This window comes from Protopterus annectens, chromosome 2.part1, assembly GCF_019279795.1.
Source record: "Protopterus annectens isolate FY-2018-M chromosome 2.part1, PAN1.0, whole genome shotgun sequence".
In the NCBI taxonomy this organism is placed as follows: domain Eukaryota; kingdom Metazoa; phylum Chordata; order Ceratodontiformes; family Protopteridae; genus Protopterus; species Protopterus annectens.
Window position 1 is genome coordinate 412,180,146 of NC_056729.1, and position 26,946 is coordinate 412,207,091.

Consider the following 26,946-nt stretch of genomic DNA (forward strand, 5'->3'; position numbering starts at 1 on the left):
CAGGTATCAGGAGCTGCGAAAACACCTCACTGAGTACCGGCGACTGGCTTTGGAGAAGCTTTGTCGGTTTTGGACCTCGACTGCCTTTCTCTGTCCTTTTCTTAGCAATACGACTACCGGAGTACATAAAAAATGCAATCTGACATTTCTGGGTAGTTAAATCTGTTTCCAAAATACTTTGATGCAAAAATATACCGGCGATTAATAGTGCGTTGGTTAAATCTAGCACAAAACAGACAGCCAGGCATGTTGTGATCAGGGCCAAGGCAAGGAATACAGTATAAACAGAAATCCTTATGAGGTATTTGCTTCCCAAATGTAATACAATTATTAACTTTTTCTGACATCGGTAAAAAGCAAGAAAAAAATTTCCTCAACGGGGTACTTAGCTTTAGTCCAAGACTTCGGTTCTGAAACTCAAACTCGAATATTTCAGTAGTCGGTCAGCCGACCGGCACTTGCGAAATGCTTCGGCTTCGGGCACCGCATGGCAAGAAAGACTAAAGAAAATTGCATCAGCTGCATGTTTTATATCCCTGACGACCTGACATCATGGAAGTGAAGACAGCAACCGACGCAGGACCAAAGACTTTGGAATTCAGGCCGACTGAGGGCAACCTGCCAGCAGATTACCCAAATGTAATGACTGCAACAGTGAAACACGAATGAACATCAGAGATATCAGATTCCTGATCAGAAGAATCAGAAAGAAAATCAGTTCTAGGTCTCAGAGGGGGAAGGCTGGCTTCCCCTAATTAAGGTAATAAGGTCTTCGGCCATTCTAATCATTTGTTTTTGAGGCATATGGGCCTGAGAATGCGCTTTGGTCGTCGGTTTTCTACGCTTAGTGTAAAGCTTTAGGCCTGAGGAATTTGGTATTCTTAGCTTGAAACGAAGTCGGTTTTATATGAAAATCGGTAGGCCTGAATACACCCTCAGAAGCCAGTGTCTGCAGAGCGGCTACGAACCCATCCAAGGTAGAGACATCCGCAGGTTCCACAGTCGAAGAAGCATCTCGCGGCATACCGGACACCAAATGGGTCTCAGTAGAGTCCTGCGAATATGTAGTAGCAGGTATCAGGGGCTGCGAAAATGCCAGAGTACCAGTGGACTGGCGACTAGCTTATCGGAAGCATCGTCGGCAGTTTTGAACCTATGAGGTCTGTCTCTATCTTTATCCTTGCGTTTTTTCGGAAGATCAGTAGTCGGATGGCTTAAAGAAGTCATTTCAGAGTACGGAGATCGAGAATGAAAGTATTTAGCTACAAAAATAGCCTGACGACAAATAGTTTGGGCGTTGAACAAGGCACAAAACCAACAGCGAGGGACATTGTGGTCTGGGCCTAAAAATGTGACGGAGTAAGAATGAAAATCTCTATGAGGTATTTGCTTTCCACAGGCAAGACAATTGTTAATTTTTTTCTGACATCGGTTAGAGCAAGAAAAAACTATCCCCAACGGGGTACTTATCTATTTGAAGACTTCAGGTCTGAAACTCAAACGAAAATTTCAGGAGTCGGCCGACCGGCACTTGCAAACTGCTTCTAGTTCGGGCACCACACGGCAAGGAAGACTGATGTAATGGCATCGGCTGCATGTTTTATACCCCTGACGACCTGATATCATGGAAGAAGCAACAGCATCCGAAGACTCTGGTATTCAGGCCGACTGAAGGCTACTTGCAGGAAGATAACCCAAATGTGATGACTGCAACAGTGAAACACGAACAACATCTACAGGGGACAGATCTCTCTTCTTTTTGGAGGGGGTAGCTTGGCTTAACCTGATCAGCATAAGGTCTTCGGCCATTTTAAGCATTTGAGACTGAGGCAAGGAGCAGGCACCTGAGAGTGGGTCATTGGTTTCTTGGATGAGTTCGTACCCTGGGCCTAAGAAACTCAGTAGTTTTAGAAAGAACGGTAGTCGCAAAAGAAGACATCAGTTTGTGTCGAGATTCTGTAGTGCGAAGGACTTCCTCGGAAGCTGGTGCCTGCTCAGTGGCTCTGGACCCATCCAACACTGAGAAGACTGCAGGATCCTTAATTGAATAGTTTTGTGGCATACCGGACTCCAAAAGGTTCTCGGTAGCGGTCTGAGAATCAACAGAAGCAGGCATCAAGGGCTGCAAAAGCCCCTCACTGAGGACCGGAGAACTGACGATTAGCTTAACGGAAGACTCATCGGTAGGTTTGGACCTGTGCTGTCTTGTCTTTATCTTTACGTTTTTTTTCGGAAGATCTGCTACCGGATGGCTTACCAAAGCCGTATTGGAATTAGAGGACCATAAGTGAAAATATCTGGCTACAATAAGAGTCTGACGATGGACAGTTCTGGCACTGAACAAAGCACAGAAGCAACGAGGGATGTAGTTGTCTGGGCCTAAACAAGTGATGCAGTAAGAGTGGAAGTCTCTGTGTGATATTTATTTTCCACAGGCGAGACAATTAACTTTTTCTGACATTGGTTAGTGCAAGAAAAAAGGATCCCCAAGGGGTACTTAGCTTTAGAAGACCAACTTCAATTCAGTAGATGAAACTCAGGTGGTGGCCAACTGGCACTCGTGCGAACTGTTTCTGCTTCTGGCTCCACGGCAAGAAAGACTGATGTAATGGCGTCGGCTGCCTTACTTTATACTGCTGACGACCTGACGTCAGTCCTCAAGCGACAGCAACAGATGCAGAAATACCAAGTCTCTGGTATTCAGGCCAGTCGAGGGCTACCTTGGCAGTGATAACCCAAATGTGATGACTGCAACAGTGAAACACCAAGAACATCTGTTCTTGGGAGCTTATATTTGTGGAATTGCTTCAGAAAAGAATGACTAACAATATACCAAGTATTACACTTGGAAGATCCTTTTAAACCCAGCACAGAGATGTTGAGCTGGTTGCAAAATATGCACTGAAGAGGTGAAAGGGCTTTAGTGCTGACAGTGGTAACCTATGTCTAGAAAAATAGAGAACCAAAGAAACCAATAAAAGGCAAAAAAAAATGACTACAGATATTAAAAATATGCAAAAGAACTATTACAGATCAGAAACAGAACTCCATAGTAAAAAGGGACTCTACAAGATTCTGCAATGGAAAGTGAGCTTGTAGAGGACAATAAAATGTAAAGTACCACCCAAGATGTATAACTTTTTAATAAAGTACAGTAGACTGCAATACAAGGAGGAGAAGCCAATGGTCTAGCTAAGATTTTCAATACAGTGAAAATATGGTCATTAGCTAATCCAGGACATTAAACTATGTTGCAATTAGTTAATGTGTGTGGTGTACTTAAGTGTCTAAGAAGCAACAAAATCAAGCTTTATATGAACACTATAGACAGAATAGTTGACTGACATATGGATTTGTGTGGTTATCATAAGCATGTTATTGAAAGCTGAACATAAACACAAACTGGTCTCATGTTGTACAGTTGATCAGCACTTAATAAACCACTGTAAAATGCTTGCAACAGCAATTAGTGTCATAATGAATGCACCATGCACAGGGATTGTACAATGTATAAAAAATACCTGAAAGCTGATTCTGCTCATTGCGGTACATACTGCTTTGTGATGGACTTTTACCATTTTATTCACAATGCACAGATTTGCAAAGGTCCTGTTAATAAGCCAAATGCATTCTTCAAACTGCCAAGCTTAGATTACAGAACACACTAGTAAGATTACCTTATTTCTAAGCCACAGATATTAACTGGATTTAAATAAATTTTGGTACTCAATTCTTCCAACAGCATGCAGAAATCTGGAGCCTTACCTTTACAAAACTCATACGAATGGTGCACATCTTGGTGAGTTCATATACAGTTTCAAAACCATGGTTCACAGACTGAGCTAAAAGCTGAGCAAACTCTTGATTGTTGAAAATTTTCAGACTGCAGCCACTGGGAATCTTGCAGACTGTGGTCGGATGGAAACCATGGTGGAAATTGCAGTTTCTACTCTGTACAAAAATGCTGCTGTCACTGAGGCATTCAGCATAGACTTCTCCACCAACATAATACAGATGAACTCCTGGGAAACAGAGAGACCACATAACTGGAATTAAAAGAAATGTTGCTAAGAATTTCATGAAGGAACAAAAGCCGAAGACAATGAACCACATTAACCATAGTCCAGCACTGCTTTCGTAAACCCACCACTACTTCATCTTTAATGCAGTAAGGGTTGCTGACACTATCAAAGGACTTGAGATGGACATGCTTTTTTTTTTTTTTTTTTTTTTTTTTTTTTTTTTTTTTTTTTTAACTACCACCATTTACTCACTCTTAGTAGTAGTTCTAACCAATTCAATCTTGTGGGTAGCCAGAGCCTACCTAAACAACACTGCTACAAAACAGGCAATGTACAGAAAGAGTGGGCTGCAGAGCACACATTCATGTCCACACTTCATAAAACACCTATGCACAATTCTGAGCATTACCATCTACACATATGCTAGAGGTGTATAAAGAAACTAAACACCAAGCCTCTGGTATCTGAGCCATGTATAAAGAAACTAAACCCCAAGCCTCTGGCATTTGGGCCGACTGAGGGCTACCCCTGGCAGGATAACCCAAATGTGATGATTGCGACAATGAAACACAAAGAACATCTAGTACTTACCAAGGTTGGGAACATGGGGTCCCAGGTGCCTGAAAGCATACAAATTAAAGATGCAAAGCCTTGTTCAAGTATTTAATGTAGTTACAGGTTGAAGCCACATCAGGGACATTCACAAATACAACCTGGTGCAACTTGGAGATTGTTTTGTCACTTCAAATAGTGAATGTACAACTTGTGTAAAATGCTTGTGCAGCATAATTACTAACCCACGAATTATGTGAACTGGAAATAACTGGAGGACAACAGACCCACCTTCGTATGATTTCCCCCCCAGCAGACTCCCCTAAATGAATGCATATGCAGCCTCACTTTGCCAACAGAAAGGCTGTAAAACACTGCATGCTTTAATTTACTGTTATGAAGCTCAGGAAAAGGCACACTAAATACCAGTAGAATGCTTCTGTTGACAGGCAACAGGAACCCTGAAGGGCTAAAATAAAGTAAAAAATTACACAAAAAGTATAAAACACCAAAACATGCTCAACACTTTCAAATGCTAATTTAACTTGTAGATGCTATATCTCTTGCACAGGAGTCTGATGTTATTGACTTGAAAAACAACCATCTACCTATAGTCTGGGAAAAGACAAAGGAAAAAGGCCTGCTTTGCTGTCATTGCTGGGTATAAACTCCTTTATGAGAGGACCTCTGACCATTCCCTCTTCCTTGTCTGCCACATTTTCCTCCTCTCCATCTGCCATTCTCAAAAGACTGTTACTTTCTTGATTACCCCTGGTTAATTTTTACAGAAGAGCCAGCTACTGCAGGTTTAACTATCTATTGGTACTGGCAGGTGTCTGACATTACACTTTGCAAATTACTACTTTTCTAGTAATCTCTTAAATACTTCCTTGAAATTTGGCTTCTGATATCAGGCATGGGCTAAATCTTGAGCCAAGAATTCCAGTTTAAAATGGTTTCAGTTGCAACAGCCCTACCATATGTAGCCAGGGTTTTAAAACCACACTGACATGCTTATCCACCTAGCACAATGCTTGAACAGGAACTTAAAGGCATCCATGAGATATTCTAACACGTCTTCTATACGCTTCAGAATGCCTCCCTGACATTACAATATGCTTCCGGCAGTTAACCTTGATATCTAGTGTTACAGATGCACACAGATTTTAATGTAAAACTTGTCCAACACTACTCTCAATTGGCAGCACACTGCTGGCGGAATCAAAGACGACAGCTTTTTCAAGCATTTAGCATTCTCTTTCACTCAGGAGTGGCAGGATTTCTCAGATGTAGGGAATCTGGCTCCAAGGAGGCGCTTTCAAAGCTGTCCTTTAACAGAAGGATGGCGGTGTGTTTGATCTGCTAAACACGGTCTAGCCAAAGGGTTTTCTTGGGGAAACCCAAAGGTTCTTTGGTTACCCAGATAAAAAGCTCAAAACAATGACGACGTCCTTAATCCATAGGAGGAGAGCCCAACCTGGCTGTTACTATTACATCCCCAGGGACAGCATGCCAACTGAAGCAAGAGCTAATGCTGCTCCTTCTCAAAGGAACCTGCAAGGCCACAAGTGCCAGGTCAAGTTGTTGGGGGCAACATCATCTGTGCCATTCAATAATGTATGTCTGCCATTCAATCTACTTTTCTACATTTTTCAGCATTTAGAAATGTCGAAGGTACATGGAAGTGGGACAGCGGTCACTTGCTTGACTCAATACACAGACATCAGCTTAAAACAGCAATAATGGCCAACTGGGTTGAACAGCTTCCTCTTCAACTGAATTCTGTGACTAGGTTGATGTTGGACCAGAAGAGAGCTGGAAATGGCCATATGGCTGTGGCACATCAACTGCAAGAACTACAGCCTGGTTCACTGAAGGCACTACCCTGTTGTCAAGCCTCCAAAAAACACATATGATGCAACAGATGTTTGCGCTTCAGACCAGAGACTTACCAGCAGGCACCAAAGTAGAACCAGAGACTTCACACTTAGCAAGGTTCATGTTGTCCTTGCACCCCTCATCTCCTTCCTGGGTAACTGCCAGAGGGCTTCCATTGCTCTACGGCTTAAAGGTCACACTGGGAGAATGTCCTGCTGATGTCGCATCAAGAAGCATCCCTTAGTTTCCAGGAATGATCTTTTAATGCTCCATTTACAATTTGGGCATTTTGCATCAACTTTACAAAGTTCTTTTTTTGAAATATGAACTCTTGCACATTCTACTAGGTATATGGAACCCATATTAAAAAGAGGCAATAAAGGTTAAAAGTCCTTTGGTGGGATCTCTCTACCACCGTCACACGAGTCTCAAAGAAATGGAACAAAACACCACCAACAGGAACAAATCAGCAACACACAGCAACCACAATGCACAATAAAATAAAGTAAACATTTCCAAATGGGCACTTACTCTTGAAGTTCTGGAAGTCTGCATTCTTTAATTTACAGCTGTGTAAATTCTTACCATAAAACAGTAGATGACATTTTCACTTTTGCAGTATTCATAACTGAAGGGATCTCTTGCCAAGGCTAGCTCAATGTCCAGAGAGTATAAACAGTTGTGTAAGAACTTACCATAACCTTAGATGTCCTTCTCTTCCATACTGCAGTCTTCATAACTGTAGGGAGGTTGCTGCCTGTAGCACCGGACATCTGGCCAGTATACCAAAGTCTTAGGAGCAGGGGTATGTGCATCATTTGATGTCAGAGGTATAAACAGACATTGGCTATAAAGGTGACATCTGCATGTACCCACTTCAGAATGGACTGCCAAATACAGTAGATCCCCTGGAAGCAATGAAGAGGAAGGAGGAAGCTTTTCAGATCCACATGCAAGACCAGGCCAAGGGATGCCTCGTGCAGGCTTATGCCTGATGCTGACATTTGGCAGATGGAGAGAAATCTGTCCCCTCAGGTGGACAAACAGGGAGAGAGGGGGTAAGGGGGTGGGACTGAATACTGCAACATGGAAGAGAAGGACATCTAAGGTTACAGTAAGTTCTTGCACAACTATTTTATGTCCTATTCTCATGTTGCAGTATTCATAAAGTACAGTTTTGTACCTACCATAAATGTAGATGTCCGATAGGTATGCATCTGCAGTCCTAACATATGGGTTGTCCTGCCTCAGGCAGCCCTTCGGTCGGCCGGATTCCAAAGTCTGGGTCTGGCCTCGGCTGATGTCGCACTTCACCCGACGTCATAGCTACTGTTTATTGGGTATAAAGGCATCAGCCGACGCCATTTTCCTCAGTGTTTCTTGCCCCAGATGCCAGGTGCCCTCTAGTAAGGCTAAATTTGGATAAATGCAATAATTCCAAACAGTGGAGAGCAAACAATATAAACAAATATAGATATATATATATACATATATACAAACAAATACACCATAACAGATTCCCCCAGCTAGCTAAAAGATGGGTAAATACCCTAGGAGTACCACAGAGGGGAAGGAGGGTGGGTAATCCTGACTGTCGATGCATACCTATCGGACATCCACATTTATGGTAGGTACAAAACTGTACTATGTCCTTCAAGGATGCATCTGCAGTCCTAACATATGGGTAGAATACCATAGTCAAACTGGGGGAGGAGGTACTAAGATAAAGATGGTGTAGTTAAGATCCCTTGCAAAACAGCAGTTGCAAAACCTGCTCGGGATCTAGAGTATAAAGGAAGATTGTAATGCTTGGCAAATGTATGCACGGAGTTCCAGGTAGCAGCTTCTAAAATGTCTTTGGTAGCCACTCCTCGTAGGAAAGCTGTAGTGGTGGCTGTAGCTCTTGTGGAATGAGGTCTGATATTATCAGGAGATGTCTTTCCATGAAAAGAGTAACAAAAACAAATGCAATTTCCTATCCATTTTGAGATTGTCTGTTTTGAAATTGCTTTTCCTTGCATTCCTGTTGCATATGCTACCAAAAGCTGATCAGTTTTTCTGCTGGTCTTAGTTCTGTCTAGATAGTAGCGTAATTGTCTGTGCACATCCAAGGTATGTAGCAGTCTTTCCCCCCTGTTTTGTGGGTTGGGGAAGAATGTAGGTAAATGAATCGCTTGGTTCAATGATAATCTGGAGACCACTTTTGGCAGAAAGGTAGGGTTGGTTCTCAGAGAGACTCTGTCCTGATGGAAGATACGGAAGGGTTGTACTGCCATTAATGCCTGTAGCTCAGAGACCCTTCTTGCTGAAGTGATTGCTAGTAGGAAAGCAGTTTTCCAAGACAAGAATTGTAATTCTGCTGTTGCTGCTGGTTAAAAAGGGGGGAGAGTTAACTTTTCCAGCACAAAGTTGAGATCCCAAGTAGGTAAAGGTGGTTTCCTTGGAGGCTTTACATTTTTGATTCCTCTCAAGAACTGCCTGAGTAGAGGATGAGAGAAAACAGGAGGATTCAAGTTGTATTCTGCTGAAATTGCTGATGCATGAATCTTAATGGAGGAGTAAGACAGGCCATTATGGAACAGCTCTGCTAAGTATTCCAGGATGAGTGCTATGTTTGCCACAGAGACATTTTCTCCCTTTGCTGCACTCCAAATGAGGTATCTTTTCCACTTGGCTGAATAAGTCTTCCTTGTGGAAGGTCTGCGTGCCTCCAGGATAATGTCCTTAACCCTCTGAGATAAATCAGGGTTATTTTGGTTTATACAATATTCCAAGCAGCTAGCTGCAGTGTTTTCAAGTTTGGATGTAGGATCTTGTAGTTGTCTTGTGTTAGTAGTAAGGGACATAGAGGTAGATGCCATGCGTGTGTCCGAGACATGCTTCTCAGTAGCGGGTACCAATGTTGCCTCGGCCAGTCTGGAGCTATCAGAATTACCCTTGGTTGATCCTCTTTGATCTTCAGTAGAACTATGTACACCAAGGGAAGAGGTGGAAATGCATATGCTGTCAGGTTTTTCCAGCTGAAGGAAAGTGAGTCCACCCTCCAAGCAAGTGGGTGGTATGTTCTTGTGCAGAATTTTTCAATTGGTGATTGTGTGGGGAGGCAAACAGGTCTATCTGTGGTAGTCCCCATTTCTCTGTTATGGCTTTGAAAATATCTGGATGCAGCATCCATTCGTGAGCATCCGTGGTAGTTCTGCTTAAGGTGTCTGCTAGAGAATTTTCTTTTCCTGGTACAAATCTGGCCTGAAGTTGAATGTTGAGGTTCAGGGCCACATTCCACAGGTCCATTGCCATCCGGCATAGAGGATATGAATGTGTACCTCCTTGTTTGTTGATGTACCACATGACTGTGGTGTTGTCCGTCCTTATCAGCAGATGACCCTGTTGAAGGAGTGGTCTGAATGCCTGGATCGCATATTTCACTGCCAGCATCTCCTTTAGATTTATGTGTAGATTCAGCTGGTCTTGGGTCCATAGGCCTTGTATACACTTGTCCACCATGTGAGCCCCCCATCCTAGGTCTGAGGCGTCCGTGGTGATGGTCTGGCTTGGCTGTGGTTTGTGGAAAGGCAAGCCTCTGTTCAACTGGCAGGCCTGAGCCCACCACAGGAATTCTTGCTTCAGGCATGGAATTATTGGAATCTGGTTTTCTAGACTGTGCTGGTGTTGAGACCATACATTCCTTAGGTACCATTGTAACTTTCTCATATGTAGCCTGGCATGCGGAATCAATATTATGCAGGATGCCATGTAACCCAGGGCTTGCAGGACTTTCCTTGCAGTAAGCTGAGTTTGTTTTGTTAATGACATGAAATAGCCTGGAAGTTGCTTTTGTTTTTCTTCTGTGAGAAAAGCCATCCGAGTTGATGTGTCCAGATCTGCCCCCAAGAATGTTATCCTTTGGGAAGGAACTAGTCTTGACTTCTGCATGTTGACTGTGTATCCCAAGGCTTGCAACAGTTGTATGACATTTTTCAAATCTATTGTTAATTGTGCCTTGCTGTCCGCTTGTAATAGGCAGTCGTCCAGGTATGGGTAAATTTGAATTCCCTGGAGCCTGCAATGAGCAATTACTGATGCCAGGCATTTCGTGAATACTCTGGGCGCAGTAGATAAGCCAAAGGGCAATGCTGAGAATTGATAATGCTCTGATCCTGCAAGAAATCTGAGGTATCTTCTGCAATCTGGTCGTATAGGGACATGCAGGTATGCCTCCTTGAGATCTAGAGTCACCAGCCAAGACTCCTTGCCCAGCATGGGAAGAAGCTGCTGGAGGGTCAGCATTTTGAAACAATGAGGTATGTGTTCAGTGCGGACAAGTCGAGAATAGGTCTCCATTGATTTTCTTTTCTTGGTACCAGGAAAAGCCTGGAGTAAAAACCTTGGCCTTGTTCCATAGGTGGCACCTTTTCTATAGCTCTTATCTCTAGTAAGTTGTTGATTTGTTTTAGAGCATCTGCTTTTTGGCTTGGTGGTAGGTTTGGCATTCCCCTCTTTTTTGGTAGAGTGTGGAAGTGAAACCTGTAGCCCTTGTCTATTGTTTGCAAAGTCCATTTGTCTCCTGTAATGTAATGCCAGTTGTCTGAAAATAAGGCTAGCTTTCCGCCCAAGGGAGCTTCCAGTTGTTCCCTGGTAGGCGGTATCAGAGCCAAGTCATTGTGTTTGTCCAGTGGAAGTGGTTGTAGTTGAATCTGTGGCGGTACTTCTCTGGTTGGTAGGTTGCCACTGACGTCCCCTGTAGGCACCCCTAGCTTGATTTCTGCCTCTTGGGCGTCTATTTCTGCCTCTCTGTGCTCTGGAGTTGTCTGGAAAGGACCAATTCTTCGAAGGCCAATTTCTGCTAAACCTCGGAGGTTGGACCTGTAAGAAATCCTTGACTGTTTGGACAGATTTTGCTTTTCCTTCCACCTTCTTCAGAACCTCCTGTGCAGGGGAGCCAAACAAACTTTGTTTCTCCATGGGAGCATCTAGGAGTTTTGATTTAACATGATCTGGTAAGGACTGTTCTTTTAACCATGCATGTCTTCGAATCACTGTTCCAGTCATAGCTGATCTAAAGGAAGCCTCCAGTGCATCATAGCCACATTTTAAGAAATGGTTACTGACCTGCTGAGAGTTATGTACCAAATCCTGAAGAGACTTGCGGTCTATAGGTTCAGGAGAGGACAGTTTTTTATTTAGCTGGTCTAACAAAAATTCCTGATATTGAATCTTGTGAAATTGACAGTTTAAGGCCCTAGCCGAAAGAGCAGCAGAAGTATAAACCTTTTACCCCATCTCTAATGCTCTAGATTCCCTATCAGAGGGAAGAGGGTTTTGGCAGAAGCAGCTGCCACACCTTTCGGGCCCTGTGAAATGGTTTCTGGATCTGCAACAGGAGCCTTATACAAATAGTAGTGTGTGTCCGGGACCCTGTAATATCTGTCAGGCTTGGCAGGGGCCGGAGGAAGAGAATCAGGAGCAGTACAGGCATCATTAAATGCATCGTCAACTACTGTTAGTACTGGAGGAATGGCTAAAGGCCTATGCTGTGGTAAGTGTAAGAAGGTCCTTAGCCTTTTCCTTGAATCTGAAAAATCCTGGCCCTGCCATTGGAAATGCTCCCTCATAGCATGTAAGGTTTCCCCAAAAGAAAATTCCTCAGGAGGAGAAGCAGAAGGAATGGAGTCTTCTGCATCAGAATCCACATAAGGAGAATATGGGCCTTCCTGAGGGTCAGTAATGTCCGAGTCCTCCGAGGAATAGTCTGTAGAGACAGGTTCCGGGGGTTCAGTCCTAGGCCTCTTATCTGAAGGGGGCTGAGAGGCCCTGTCTGGGTGAGGTTGTGATCCCCTGATCAAAGAAATGAGATCCTCAGCCAGGCTGAGTATTTGTGAAGTAGAGGTAGGCCTATGTGGGGTAGTTTTAGCAGGTAAGGCCTTAGAAGATTTAGCTGCTTTAGCGCTGGCAAAAGCCTTGATGGACATAGAAGCAGGGGGTCTAGCAGCCCCACGTGCAGGGGTAGATATGTCTAAAGGAATAGTATCCGACAAATCCTGGGAGCCTACTTCTGTAGCAGTAATATCAGTAGCAGATTCAACCACGGTCTGTGAGGCCTCGGCTATAGGAGGCACGCTTTCAGCCGAAGGAAGAACCGAGGACTCTGTTTCAGCCGAAACCGAGACACTCGCGGTTGGCCTAACCGCGGTTTCAGCCGAAACTGCGGACCGCGAGTGTCGGTCCTTTTCCTTGCGCTTTTTAGCTATTTGTGTAGTCGGAGTCTCCGACGGCATTTTGTAAGCAAAAGCGGGACCAAAAAACTCCTCTGCAAACTCCGACCGACGTCTAAGCGTTCGTCGGTTGAAGGAAGCACAGGCTAGACAAGCTGATACGTCGTGGTCTGGGCCTAAGCAAGGAAGGCAGTAAGAGTGGAAATCCTTATGAGGTATTTGTTTCCCACAAGTTAAACAATTATTTACTTTTTCTGACATCGGCTGAGGCAAGAAAGAGTCCCCAACGGGGTACTTAGCTTTTTAGAAGTCTTTGGTAGTAGAAATCTCTGGATCTGACCGACCGGCACTTGCGTGCAGCTTCTGCTTCGGGCACCACGCGGCAAGAAAGACTGAGGAAAATGGCGTCGGCTGATGCCTTTATACCCAATAAACAGCAGCTATGACGTCGGGTGAAGTGCGACATCAGCCGAGGCCAGACCCAGACTTTGGAATCCGGCCGACCAAAGGGCTGCCTGAGGCAGGACAACCCATATGTTAGGACTGCAGATGCAGCCTTGAAGGACATCTGTAGGGAGAGTACCAAAGCTTTAGGTATGAGCTTGGGAAGAAAGATGAGGTCCCTGGTCTACAAGGCCATGTAGAATGGACCAAGCAAACCCACTTCTGGCCCTAGAAGCCAAATCTAGTGTATAATGCCTGGTAAATGTATGGACAGATTACCAGGTAGCAGTTTCTATGACAGAAGCGGTCTACCACCATGAAGAAAGCAGCTGAGGAGGTAGCTTCACTAGTGGAATAAGCCCTCTCACTTTCAGATAGGGCTTTACCATGAAATGAGTAGCATGCAGAGATAGCCTTAGATATTCATGAAGAGTTGGTTTAGAGACTGCCCTCCCCAAGGCCCCTTGGGTGAAAGGAGACAAACAGTTGGTTAGACAATCTAATGGGTTTAGTCTTGTCCAGATAATACCAGAGTTGTCTGTGGACATCTAGGGAATAGAGTTCTTTCAGAGGAATTTCGAGGTTGAGGGAAGACGACAAAGGTTAATGGTCTGCTTCAAGGATTGCTCATTAATCACCTTAGGCATGAAGGAAGGGTTAGTCCTGAGGGAAACCCTGTCTTTATGGAAGATGAGGTAAAGGAGGGATGGCCATTAGGGCTTGAATTTCTGATAACCTCCTAGCGGATGTCAGGGCCACCAGCAGTACTGTTTTCCAGGTAAATAGTTTCAGTGAAACAGAGTGGGCTGGCTGAAATGGAGGTACGGGGAGTTTTTCCAGGACAAATTTTAGGTCCCATGTAGGAGGGATTGGCTTACGAGGGAGTCTGATATGGAGAACCCATTTCAAGAAGAGCTTAATCGCTAATCTGGACACCAGAGGAGGTACCATAGGAAGACTAGCTGAAATGGCAAACAAGTGGACTTTAACAGGAGTACGTTAGTCTTGAGTGTAGAAGCTCACACAAGAAAGAAAGGACCATGGGTACAGGAATAAGTAAAGGGTCCTCGTTTTTCTTATGACACCACCTAGAGAATCTTTTCCATTTTGCCAGTTTCCTGGCATCCTGCAGGACATTCAGTACGTCTCGGTGCCTGAAAGGGATTAGAACCCTATCGTCCTTAAAGTGAGCCCTAGATTGCTCACCTAAGGGTTTATTAGGGACTCCCCTGTCTTGTGTGAGTAAGTCTAGACAGTGGGGTAACCTGTGGTGATTGCCCTTTGCTAAAAGGTGAAGGGGAGAGCAATGCTGTCTTGGCCAGAAGGGAATCACCAGCAGGATTTTTGGTTTGTGCCTCCTCTGAATCTTCAGGAGGACCTTCTGAATCAGTGTGAAGGTGGGAAGGCATAAAGGTACATCCCCACCCAAGAGAAAGAGAAGATGTCCACTTTCCAGGCCTGGGGATGTGGATCCCTCATACAAAACAGGTACCTGCCTGTTCTGGGAGGAGGCAAACAGGTCTGCCTGAGGAATAATACCCCACTTGTGTACAAGATCTAGGAACACCTCTTTATGAAGCATCTATTCGTGAGAGGGTGCAGAAATTCTGCTGAGTGTCTGCCACTGCATTCTCTGCTGAAGGAATGTACACTGCCTTCAAGTGAATATGCAGAGTTGAAGCTAGAGACCAAATCTGTATGGCTAGGCTGCAAACAGGGCAAGACCTTGTTCCCCCCACTTGTTTATGTATCATAAAAATCATTGTCTGTGGCTACTTTCAAGGTGCCTGGTAGGAAGACTGGTTGGAAGATCTGTACTGCTAAGTAAAGGGCCCTCATCTCCCTAATGTTGATGTGGTCCCATTGCCTGAGTGGCGACCACTCTCCCTGCACTTCGTTTAGTTTTTGCTGGTGTTGTAAAAAGTACAGTTGTGTACACTTACCATAAATATAGATGTTCGAGTTTATTCACTGTTGCAGTCATCACACTTGGGTTATCTGCCTGCAAGTAGCCCTCAGTTGGCCCGAATACCAGAGTCTTGGGATTTCTGCATCGGATGCTATCACCTCATCCATGACGTCAGGTCATCAGGGGAATAAAACAAGCAGCCGGCTCCATTACATCAGTTTTTCTTGCCCCAGATGTCAGGAGCCCCCAAAATAGGAAGCAATCAAATGGTGTGGAACACCTCCAATAAAAAGTAAATACCATTTCCATAAGATATGGCCAAAAAAAGAGGATAGGTAGAAAGTACAGAAAGACAGGGGGTTGGAGGGAGGGTAACCAGGACTGCAACTGTGAATACACTCGAACATCTACATTCATGGTAAGTGTGCACAACTGTACTATGTTCTTCGTGTTTCACTGTTGCAGTCACACTTGGAGTGATTCCCAAAGCTGAGGAAGACAGGAGGCAGTCAAGAAGTAGTAGGGCTGGCTAGCAGGCCTTGTAAGACTGCTGTGGCAAATCCAGTTCTGGATTTGGAAGAGATAGGTAAGTGGTTAGGCTTGGTGAATGTGTGTACAGAACTCCATGCTGCAGCTTCCAAGATGTCCCAGGTAGGGACTCCCCTGAGAAAAGCTGTAGAGGTTGAGGTAGCCCTAGTGGAATGAGGCCTGATCCCCTGTGGGATAGGTTTTCCATGGTGTTCATAGCAGAAATGGATGCAGTGTGCTATCCATTTAGAAATGGTTTGTTTCAAATTGGCCTTGCCCTCTGCCCCTGTAGCAAAGCTGACCGGTAGGTGGCCAGATTTTCTGAAAGGTTTAGTCCTGTCAAGGTAGAACCAGAGCTGTCTGTGCACATCCAAGGAGTGCAGGATCCTTTCCCCTTTATTCTGAGGATTAGAAAGAAAGATTGGCAGATGGATTGGTTTAAAGCCACACTGGATACCACCTTGAGCATAAAGATAGGTTAGTCCTGAGGGAAACCCTGTCCGCATGGAACATAATGAAGGGTTCCACAGCCATAAGGGCCTGTAACTCGGACACTCTTCTTGCTGAAGTGATGGCTAGCAGTAAGGCTGTTTTCCAAGAGAGGAATTTTAACTCTGCTGTAGCAGCAGGCTCAAAAGGGGGAAGCAAGAGCTTCTCTAGTACCAAGTTAAGGTCCCAGGCAGGAGTGGGAGCTCTCCTTGGGTGTCTTAAATTGTTAGCTCCTCTCAGGAACTGTTTGATCAGGGGGTGAAAGAAGAGGGTGGCTCAGTATTGTAATCAGCTGAGATGGCACAGGCATGAATAGTACAGTTGTGTACACTTACCATAAATGTATATGTTTCAGTGTATTCACTGTTGCATCATTACATTTGGGTTATCTGCCTGTAGGTAGCCCTCAGCCAGCCTGAATATCAAAGTCTTGGATTCCTGCGTCGGATGCTGTCTCTTCTTCCATGACGTCAGGTCATCAGGGGTATGAAACATGCAGCAGAAGCCATTACATCAGTTTTTCTTGCCCCAGATGTCAGGTGCCCCCATAATATGTAAGGTTACACCTCCAACAAAAAGCAAATACATCAGAAAGCTTAAATACACCAAACAAGAAGGAAAATAGAGCCAAGAGAAGTCAGGGGGCTGGAGGGAGGGTAATCAGGACTGCAACAGTGAATACACTAGAACATCTACATTTAAGGTAAGTGTGCACAACTGTACTACGTTCATGTTTCATTGTTGATTCCCAAAGCTAAGGAAGGGAGGAGGAATTTAGAGAGCATTAGGACCAGCTATTAAGCCCTGCAACACTGCAGTGGCAAAACCAGCTCTGGATTTAGAAAAAATAGGCATGTGATAATGCTTGGTGAAGGTATGCACAGATCTCCAGGTAGCAGCTTCTAGGATGTCCCTGGTAGAGACTCCTCTGAGGAAGGCTGTAGAAGTAGATGCAGCCCTGATGGAATGTGATCTTATCCACTCTGGGGTAGGTTTTCCATGGTGCTTATAGCAGAAATTAATGCAATGGTCTATCCATTTAGAAATTGTTTGCTTTGAAATGGCCTTCCCCTCTGCCCCTGCAGCAAAGCCAACTAGCAGCTGTTCAGATTTTCTGAGAGGCTTAGTCCTGTCCAAAATCTAAGTTGTCTGTGCATGCCCAAAGAGTGTAGAATTTGTTCTCCTTTGCTTTGTGGATTAGGAAAAAATGTAGGCAAATGTATGGACTGATTAAGGGCCACACTAGACACCACCTTGGGCATAAAGGAAGGATTGGTCCTGAGGGAAACCCTGTCTGCATGGAAGATAATTAAGGGCTCCACTGCCATGAAGGCCTGTAAATTCAGACACTCTTCTTGCTGAAGTGATGGCTAGAAGGAAGGCTGTTTTCCAAAAAAGGAATTTCAACTCTGCAGTTGCAGCTGGTTCAAATGGAGGGAAAGTGAGCTTTTCCAACACAAAGTTAAGGTCCCAGGCTGGAGTAGGGGCTCACCTGGGGGGGGGGTCTTAAATTTTTAGCCCCTCTGAGGAATTGCTTTAACAGGGGGTGAGAGAAGAGGGGTGGTTCAGTATTACATGCCCTGAAATTGCAGAGGCATTCATTTTGATTGACGAGAAGGATAGGCCCTTGTGGAGTATTTCTGTTAAGTACTGAAGAATATGAGGTAAACTGGGCACCGTAGTGCCCATACCCTGAGTTTGGCACCAGGAACAGTATCTTTTCCACTTTTCAGCATAGGATTTTCTAGTACTAGGTCTCCTTGCTTCCAGAATGACCTCTAGCACCTGCTTACTGAGGAATGCTATTGGAGAGCTCAAGGAATTAGCCAGGCTGCAAGGTTCAGGGTTTGAAGCTGAGGGTGCAGAATCTGGCCCACCTGCTGAGACAGCAGGGAAGGTGTCTGAGGTAGGTGCCATGGATCCAGCAGTATTATGCTGTGCAAGAGGAGGGGCACCAGTGCTGGTGAGGCCAGTCTGGTGCAATAAGAATTGTCCTGTGTGACCTTTAGCAGAACCTTCGAGAGGAGAGGCAGAGGGGGAAAGGCATAAACAGAGGCTTTCCCATGTGAAGGACAGGGCATCCACTTTCCAAGCTTGACTGTGGGGGAATCCTTGTGCAAAATTTGTCCAATTGGTAGTTCTGGGGAGAGACAGACAGGTCCATCTCTGGAGTCCCATTTGTTCAAGAGGTTGAATATTTTTGGGTTCCAGTTTCCATTCGAGTGGGTCCATGAGACTTCTGCTTCAGTCGTCTGCCAGTGAATTTAGTTTGCCTGGCAGGAATTGAGCTTGTAGGTGCACTTGGTAGCTCAAGGCTGTGTTCCACAGAGCCATGGCTAGTCTGCAGAGAGGGTACGAGTGGGTTCCCCCCTATTTGTTTATGTACCACATAAATGTGGTGTTGTCTTTACCAATAATTGTCCTGGAAGGATGTGGTCCTTGAAGGCTGCCAGGGAATTCTGTACAGCTAACATTTCTTTCTGGTGGATATGCAGGTGCATCTGATTCGGGTTCCATTTGCCCTGAATGCATTGCCCTGCCAAGTGAGCCCCCCATGCACAGTCTGATGAGTCTGTAGTCAGGGTTTGGGCAGCAGGGGGTAGATTGAAAGGGAGCCCCTTGATGAGGTGGCAGGCCTCTGCCCACCAAAGGAACTCTGTCTTTATACAAGGAATGATGGGAATCATTGTTTCCAGGTCCTGAGAATGTTGACACCATTGGCTTTTTAGATACCAATGTAGTTTCCTCAGTAGAATGCAAGAGGCCATGAACCCCAGGGCTTGCAAATTTTCATTGCAGACAGATGGGTCTTTGTGGCCAGTAGTTTGAAGTAGGCTGTCAAATAAACTTGTTTCGCTGGCGTGAGGTAGGCCACCTGGGAAGTTGAGTTCAAGCTTGCTCCCAGGAATGCAATCTGTTGGCAGGGTACCAGATGAGATTTCTTTTCGTTTATGGTGTACCCCAACGAGGTTAGAAGTTTCTTTACAAATGCCAGATGTTGTAAATAGCATGTCCTGGCTTTCTGCCTGAATTAGACAATCATCCAGGTATGGGTAAATTTGAATATTTCTCTGCCTGCAAAAAGCAATGGCTGGAGCTAGACACTTTGTGAATAATCTGTGTGCAGTAGATAAGCCAAAGGGAAGTGCAGAGAAAGTACAGTTTTGTACCTACCATAAATGTAGATGTCCGATAGGTATGCATCTGCAGTCATAACATATGGGTTGTCCTGCCTCAGGCAGCCCTTCGGTCGGCCGGATTTCAAAGTCTGGGTCTGGCCTCGGCTGATGTCGCACTTCACCCGACGTCATAGCTCCTGGGGTATAAAGGCATCAGCCGACGCCATTTTCCTCAGTGTTTCTTGCCCCAGATGCCAAGTGCCCTCTAGGAAGGCTAAAATTTGTATAAAAGTAGAAAATTCCAAACAGTAGAAATCAAAAAGTATATATACATATATACATACAAACAAATACACCATAATAGATTCCCCCAGCTAGCTAAGAGAGGGGTAAGTACCCTAGGAATACCACAGAGGGAAGGCGGTGGTAATCCCGACTGCAGATGCATACCTATCGGACATCTACATTTATGGTAGGTACAAAACTGTACTATGTCCTTCAAGGATGCATCTGCTGTCATAACATATGGGTAGAATACCATAGCCAAACTGGGGGAGGAGGCACTAAGATAATGATGGTGTAGTTAAGATCCCTTGTAAAACTGCAGTTACAAAACCTGCTCGGGATCTGGAGTATAAAGGAAGGTTGTAATGCTTGGCAAATGTATGCACGGAGCTCCAAGTAGCAGCTTCTAAAATGTCCTTGGTAGCCACTCCTCGTAGGAAAGCTGTAGTGGTGGCTGTAGCTCTTGGAGTGAGGCCTGATATTTTCAGGAGTTGTCTTTCCATGAAATGAGTAGCAGAATCGAATGCAATTTCCTATCCATTTTGAGATTGTCTGTTTTGAAATTGCTTTTCCTTGCACTCCTGTTGCATATGCTACCAGAAGCTGGTCAGTTTTTCTGCTGGCCTTAGTTCTGTCCAGATAGTAGCGCAGTTGTCTGTGTACATCCAAGGTGTGTAGTAGTTTTTCCCCCCTTCTGTGGGTTAGGGAAGAATGTAGGTAAATGAATGGCTTGGTTCAAGGATATCCTGGAAACCACCTTTGGCATAAAAGTTGGATTGGTTCTCAGAGACACTCTATCCTGGTGAAAGATAAGGAAAGGCTGCACTGCCATTAATGCCTGTAACTCGGAGACCCTTCTTGCTGAAGTGATTGCTAGCAGGAAGGCAGTTTTCCAAGATAAGAACTGTAAGTCTGCTGTTGCTGCTGGTTCAAAAGGGGGAAGTTTTAATTTTTCTAGTACAAAATTGAGATCCCATGCAGGTAGAGGTGGTTTCCTTGGAGGTTTTACATTTTTGATCCCTCTCAAAAATTGTCTGAGGAGAGGATGAGAGAAGACAGGAGGATCCATGTTGTACTCTGCTGAGATTGCTGATGCATGAATCTTAATGGAAGACTAGGGCAGGCCATTGTGGAACAGTTCTGCTAAGTATTCTAAGATGTGTGCTAGGTTTGCCAGTGTGACATTTGTTCCCTTTGCTGCACTCCAAATGAGGAATCTCTTCCATTTGGCTGAATATGTTTTCCTTGTGGAGGGTCTGCGAGCCTCCAGGATAATGTCCTTAACCCTCTGAGATAAAACAGGTTGGTTTTGTTTTATGCAATTTTCCAAGCAGTTAGCTGCAGCGTTTTTAAGTTTGGATGCAGGGTCTTGTAGTTGTTCTGCGTTAGAAGTAAAGGACATAGAGGTAGAGGCCATGAGTTCGTCCGAGACGTGCTTCTCAGTAGCAGGTACCAATGCTGCCTTGGCCAGTCTGGAGCTATCAGAATTACCTTTGGCTGTTCCTCTCTGATCTTCAGTAGAACTTTGTACATCAATGGGAGAGGTGGAAAGGCATATACTGTCAGGGCCTTCCAGCTGAAAGAAAGGGAGTCCCCCTCCAGGCTTGTGGGTGGTATACTCTTGAGCAGAATTTCTTCAGTTGGTGGTTGAGTGGGGAGGCGAACAGGTCTATCTCTGGCATTCCCCATTTCTTTGTTATGGTTTTGAAGATGTCTGGATGCAGCATCCATTCGTGAGCATCCGTGGTAGTTCTGCTCAAGCTGTCTGCTAGAGAATTCTCTTTTCCTGGTACGAATCTGGCCTGCAGTTGGATGTTGAGATTCAGGCCTAAGTTCCACAGGTCCATTGCCATCCGGCATAGAGGGTATGAATGCGTGCCTCCCTGTTTGTTGATGTACCACATGACTGTGGTATTGTCCGTCCTTATCAGCAGAGGTCCTTGCTGGAGGAATGATTTGAATGCCTCGATTGCATGCTTCACTGCCAGCATCTCCTTTAGATTTATGTGTAGATTCAGCTGGTCTTGGGACCATAGGCCTTGGATACACTTGTCTTCCATGTGTGCCCCCCAGCCTAGGTCTGAGGCGTCCGTGGTGATGGTCTGCCTTGGATGTGGTTTGTGGAAAGGCAGTCCTCTGTTGATCTGGCAGGCCTGAGCCCACCACAGGAATTCTTTTTTCAGGCATGGAATGATTGGTATCAGGGCTTCTAGACTGTGCCTGTGTTGAGACCATACATTCCTTAGGTACCATTGTAATTTTCTCATATGCAGCCTGGCCCGTGGGATCAAGATTATGCAGGATGCCATGTAACCCAGGGCCTGCAGGACTTTCCTTGCGGTAAGTTGAGTTTGTCTTGTTAATGCCATAAAGTAAACTGGTAGTTGCTTTTGTTTTTCTTCTATGAGAAAAGCCATCTGAGTTATTGTGTCCAGTTCTGCACCCAAAAATGTTATCCTTTGGGATGGCACTAGTCTTGACTTTTGTATGTTGACTGTGTATCCCAAGGCTTGCAGCAGTTGTATGACATAGGCCAAATCCTTTATTATTTTTGTCTTGTTGTCCACTTGTATTAGGCAGTCGTCCAGGTATGGGGAGATTTGAATTCCCTGGAGCCTGCAATGTGCAATTACTGATGCCAGGCATTTCGTGAATACTCTGGGCGCAGTAGATAAACCAAAGGGCAATGCTGAGAATTGATAATGCTCTGATCCTGCAAGAAATCTGAGGTGTCTTCTGCAATCTGGTCGTATAGGGACGTGCAGGTATGCCTCCTTGAGATCTAGAGTCACCAGCCAAGACTCCTTGCCCAACATGGGAAGAAGTTGCTGTAGGGTCAGCATCTTGAATTTTGGAACAATGAGTTATGTGTTCAGTGCGGACAAGTCGAGAATAGGCCTCCATTGGTTTTCTTTTCTTGGTACAAGGAAAAGTCTGGAGTAAAATCCTTGGCCTTGTTCCATAGATGGTACCTTTTCTATTGCTCTCATCCTTAGTAAGCTGATGATTTGTTTTAGAGCCTCTGATTTCTGGCTTGGTGGAAGGTTTGGCATTCCTCTCTTTTTTGGTAGAGTGTGGAAGTGAAACTTGTAGCCTTTGTCTATTGTTTGTAAAGTCCATTTGTCTCCTGTAATGCAATGCCAGTTTTTTGAAAATAAAGCTAGCTTTCCGCCCAAGGGTGCTTCCAGTTGTTCCCTGGTAGGCGGAGTCAGAGCCAAGTCATTGTGTCTGTCCTGTGGAAGTGGTTGCAGTCGCAGCTGTGGCGGCACTTCTCTGGTTGGCAGGTTGCCACTGACGACCCCTGTAGGCACTCCTTGATTGACCTCTGCCTCTTGAGCGTCTATTTCTGCTTCTCTGTGCTCTGGAGGTGTCTGGAAAGGACCAATTCTTTGAAGGCCAATTTCTGCTGAACCTAGGAGGTTGGACCTGCAGAAAATCCTTGACTGTTTGGACAGATTTTGCTTTTTCTTCCACTTTTAGAACCTCCTGTGCAGGGGAGCCAAATAAACTTTGTTTCTCCATAGGGGTATCTAGGAGTTTAGACTTAACATGGTCTGGCAAGGATTGTTCTTTTAGCCAGGCATGCCTTCGAATCACTGCTCCAGTCATAGCTGATCTAAATGAAGCCTCCAGTGCATCATAGCCACATTTTAAGAAATGATTACTGACCTGCTGAGAGTTGTGTACCAAATCCTGAAGGGACTTACGGTCTAAGGGTTCAGGAGAGGACAGCTTTTTATTCAGCTGATCTAACAAAAATTCCTGGTACTGTATCATGTGGAATTGACAGTTTAAAGCCCTGGCAGAAAGAGTAGCAGATGTATAAACCTTTTTACCCCATCTCTCTAATGCTCTTGATTCTCTTTCAGAGGGTAGTGGGTTTTTGGCAGAGGCAGCTGCAACACCTTTTGGGCCCTGAGAAATGGTTTCTGGGTCTGCAGCATGGGCCTTATACAAGTGGAAGTGAGAATCCGGGACCCTGTAGTATCTGTCAGGTTTGGCAGGGGGCGGGGGAAGAGAATCAGGGGCAGTACTGGCATCATTGTATGCATCATCAACAACTGATAGTACAGGTGGTATGGCTAAAGGCCTATGCTGTGGTAAGTGTAAAAAAGTCCTTAGCCTTTTTCTAGAATCAGAAAAATCCTGACCCTGCCATTGGAAGTGTTCCCTCATTGAGTGTAGAGTTTCCCCAAATGAAAATTCTTCTGGAGGGGAGGCAGAAGGAATGGAGTCTTCTGCATCAGAATCCTCATAAGGTGAGTATGGTCCTTACTGATGGTCAGATAAATCTGAACCATCTGAGGAATAGTCAGAGGAGAGAGGTTCAGGGGGTTCAGTCCTAGGCCTCTTTTCAGGAGGGGGTTGTGAGGCCCTGTGTGGGTGAGGTTGGGATCCCCTGATCAGAGAAATAAGGTCCTCAGCAAGGCTGAGAATCTGAGAACTTGAGGTAGGTCTGTGTGAGGGAGCTTTTGTGGGTAAGGCCTTGGAAAGTTTAGCTGCTTTAGCCCTGGAGAAGGCCTTGATAGACATAGAAGCAGGGGGTCCTAGCTGCCCCACGTGCAGGAGTAGAGATGTCCGACGGTATGGTGTCGGACAAATCTTGTGTGCCTGCTTCTTCAGTAGGAATTTCTGTAGCCGGGGCGTGTGTGGCCTCGGTTGTCGGAGGCATGCTTTCGGCCGAAGGGAGAACCGAGGTCTCGGTTTCAGCCGAAACAGAGACGCTCACGGTAGACCTAACCGTGGTTTCAGCCGAAACCGCGGGCCGCGAGTGTCGGTCCTTTTCCTTGCGGTTTTTAGCTAAATGAGTAGTCTGAGTCTCCGACGGCATTTTATATGCAAAAGCGGAGCCAAAAAACTCTTCAACAAACTCCGACCGACGTCTAAGTGTCCGTCGGTTGAAGGAAGCACAGGCTAAACAAGCTGATACGTCGTGGTCTGGGCCTAAGCAAGGAAGGCAGTAAGAGTGGAAATCCTTACGAGGTATTTGTTTCCCACAAGTTAAACAATTAATTTACTTTGTCTGACATCGGCTGAGGCAAGAAAGAGTCCCCAACGGGGTACTTAGCTTTTTTAGAAGTCTTCGGTAGCTGAAATCTCTGGATCTGACCGACCGGCACTTGCGAACAGCTTCTGCTTCGGGCACCACGCGGCAAGAAAGACTGAGGAAAATGGCGTCGGCTGATGCCTTTATACCCCAGGAGCTATGACGTCGGGTGAAGTGCGACATCAGCCGAGGCCAGACCCAGACTTTGGAATCCGGCCGACCGAAGGGCTGCCTGAGGCAGGACAACCCATATGTTATGACTGCAGATGCATCCTTGAAGGACATCTGATAGTGCATGGAGCCTGCTCTGAAGCGTAGGTGTTTCCTGCAAGCTTCCCTTATTAGAATGTGCAGGTAAGCTTCCTTTAAGTCTTAGGTTGCCAACTAGGCATCTTTGCCTAGCATAGGAAGCAGCTGCTGAAGTGTTAGCATTTTGAATTTTGGGATTACCAAAAAGGTGTTTAGAATAGAGGGGTCCAGGATAGGACGCCAGTAGCTGTCTTTTCTGGGTACCAGGAAAAGTCTTGAGTAAAAAAGTACAGTTTTGTACCTACCATAAATGTAGATGTCCGATAGATATGCAACTGCAGTCATAACATATGGGTTGTCCTGCCTCAGGCAGCCCTCGGTCGGCCGGATTCCAAAGTCTGGGTCCGACGTCGGCTGATGTCGCATTTCTCTCCGACGTCAGAGCGGCTGGGGTATATAAGCATCAGCCGACGCCATCTTCTTCAGTGTTTCTTGCCCCAGATGCCAGATGCCCTCCAAGGAAGGCTGTAATCAAATTGGAAGACAAAAACAGGATTCCAGACAAATAAGTAAGCAAGAAACAGATACACCATAACAGATATCCCCAGCTAAGAGAAACAGGGATAGGAGTGGACCCAAGGCATAGAGGGGTATGGAGGGAGGGAAAATCCGACTGCAGTTGCATATCTATCGGACATCTACATTTATGGTAGGTACAAAACTGTACTATGTCCTTCAAGAATGCAACTGCAGTCATAACATATGGGTTGAATACCATAGCTTAGCTGGGGGAGGAGGAATGCTCTAGGAAAGAGATAGTGTGGCAATCAAACCCTGCAGGACTGTCGAAGCAAAGCCTGCTCTGGATCTGGAGTATAAAAAGGGAGATTGTAGTGCTTGGAAAATGTATGCACGGAGCTCCATGTAGCAGCTTCTAGAATGTCTTTTGTAGGCACCCCTCTTAAGAATGCTGTAGAGGTAGCTGTAGCTCTGGTGGAGTGTGGTCTGACATTGGCTGGAACATTCTTCCCATGGAAGGAATAACAAAATCTGATGCAATGTCCAATCCATTTTGAAATGGTCTGTTTTGAAATTGCTTTTCCTTGTACTCCAGGGGCGTAAGCTACAAAAAGCTGATCAGACTTCCTACTGGTCTTGGTTCTGTCCAGGTAGTAGCGAAGTTGTCTGTGAATGTCCAAGGTATGCAACAGTCTTTCCCCTTTGCTCTCAGGATTGGGGAAGAAAGTAGGCAGGTGAATAGCTTGATGTAAAGAAACCCTAGATACCTCCTTTGGCATAAAAGTAGGGTTGGTTCTTAAGGACACCCTGTCTCTGTGAAAGATTATGAACGGTGGTATTGCCATTAGGGCCTGTAGTTCCGAAACCCTTCTTGCTGAGGTAATTGCCAACAGGAAAGCTGTCTTCCATGAGAGAAATTGCAAGTCCACTGAAGCTGCTGGCTCAAAGGGAGGTAGAGTCAGGTTTTTCTAGGACAAAGTTGAGGTCCCAAGCTGGCACTGGAGCCTTTCTTGGTGGCTTAATGTTCTTGATTCCCCTGAAGAATTGCCTTAAAGGATGTGAAAGCACAGGCGGATCAGTGTTATATCTAGCTGAAATAGCTGAAGCATGTATCTTTATGGAAGAATAGGAGAGTACATTCTGTAGCATATCTGCCAAATATTCCAGGATGAGTGGGATGTTCAATAATGATGCATCATGTCCCTTGCTGGTATTCCAAATGCTGAATCTCTTCCATTTTGCTAAGTAAACCTTTCTGGTGGATGGTCTTCGAGCTTCTGTTAATATCCGCTGAACTTCCTTGGAGAGAGATAGATTGAGGTTATTCATGGGATCTCCCAAGCTGTTAGCTGCAGCGTCTGAAGATTTGGATGCACTGTTTTGAAGTTGTGTTGAGTCAAAAGTAGGGGCCATTGAGGAAGTGCCCACTTTTTGTTGTGAGACATGCTTCGTAGTAGTGGATACCAGTGTTGTCTTGGCCAGTCTGGAGCTATTAGGATCCCCTTGGGTCTCTCTGCTTTGATCTTTAGTAGTACTGTAGTCATCAGTGGCAGAGGTGGGAATGCATAGATTTTTAGGGAGTTCCAGTTGAATGAAAGAGCATCTATTTTCCAAGCTTGTGGATGATATGTCCTTGAACAGAAGTTTTGTAGATGATGGTTGAGGTGGGAGGCAAATAGATCTACTTCTGGCC

General features: G+C 45.2%; 1 protein-coding gene across 3 annotated transcripts in view; it reads right to left on the reverse strand.

The window, feature by feature from the left end:
• Positions 1-26,946, reverse strand: part of SMAD1 (SMAD family member 1) — a 1,397,665-nt gene that overhangs the window by 181,538 nt on the left and 1,189,181 nt on the right. For 2 of the 3 annotated variants that reach the window (XM_044062222.1, XM_044062224.1), the window contains one exon: positions 3,766-4,046. In XM_044062222.1, the coding sequence (XP_043918157.1) occupies positions 3,766-4,046 (281 nt within the window). The remainder of the gene's footprint in view (positions 1-3,765; positions 4,047-26,946) is intronic. The other variant, XM_044062225.1, reaches the window with a different exon arrangement.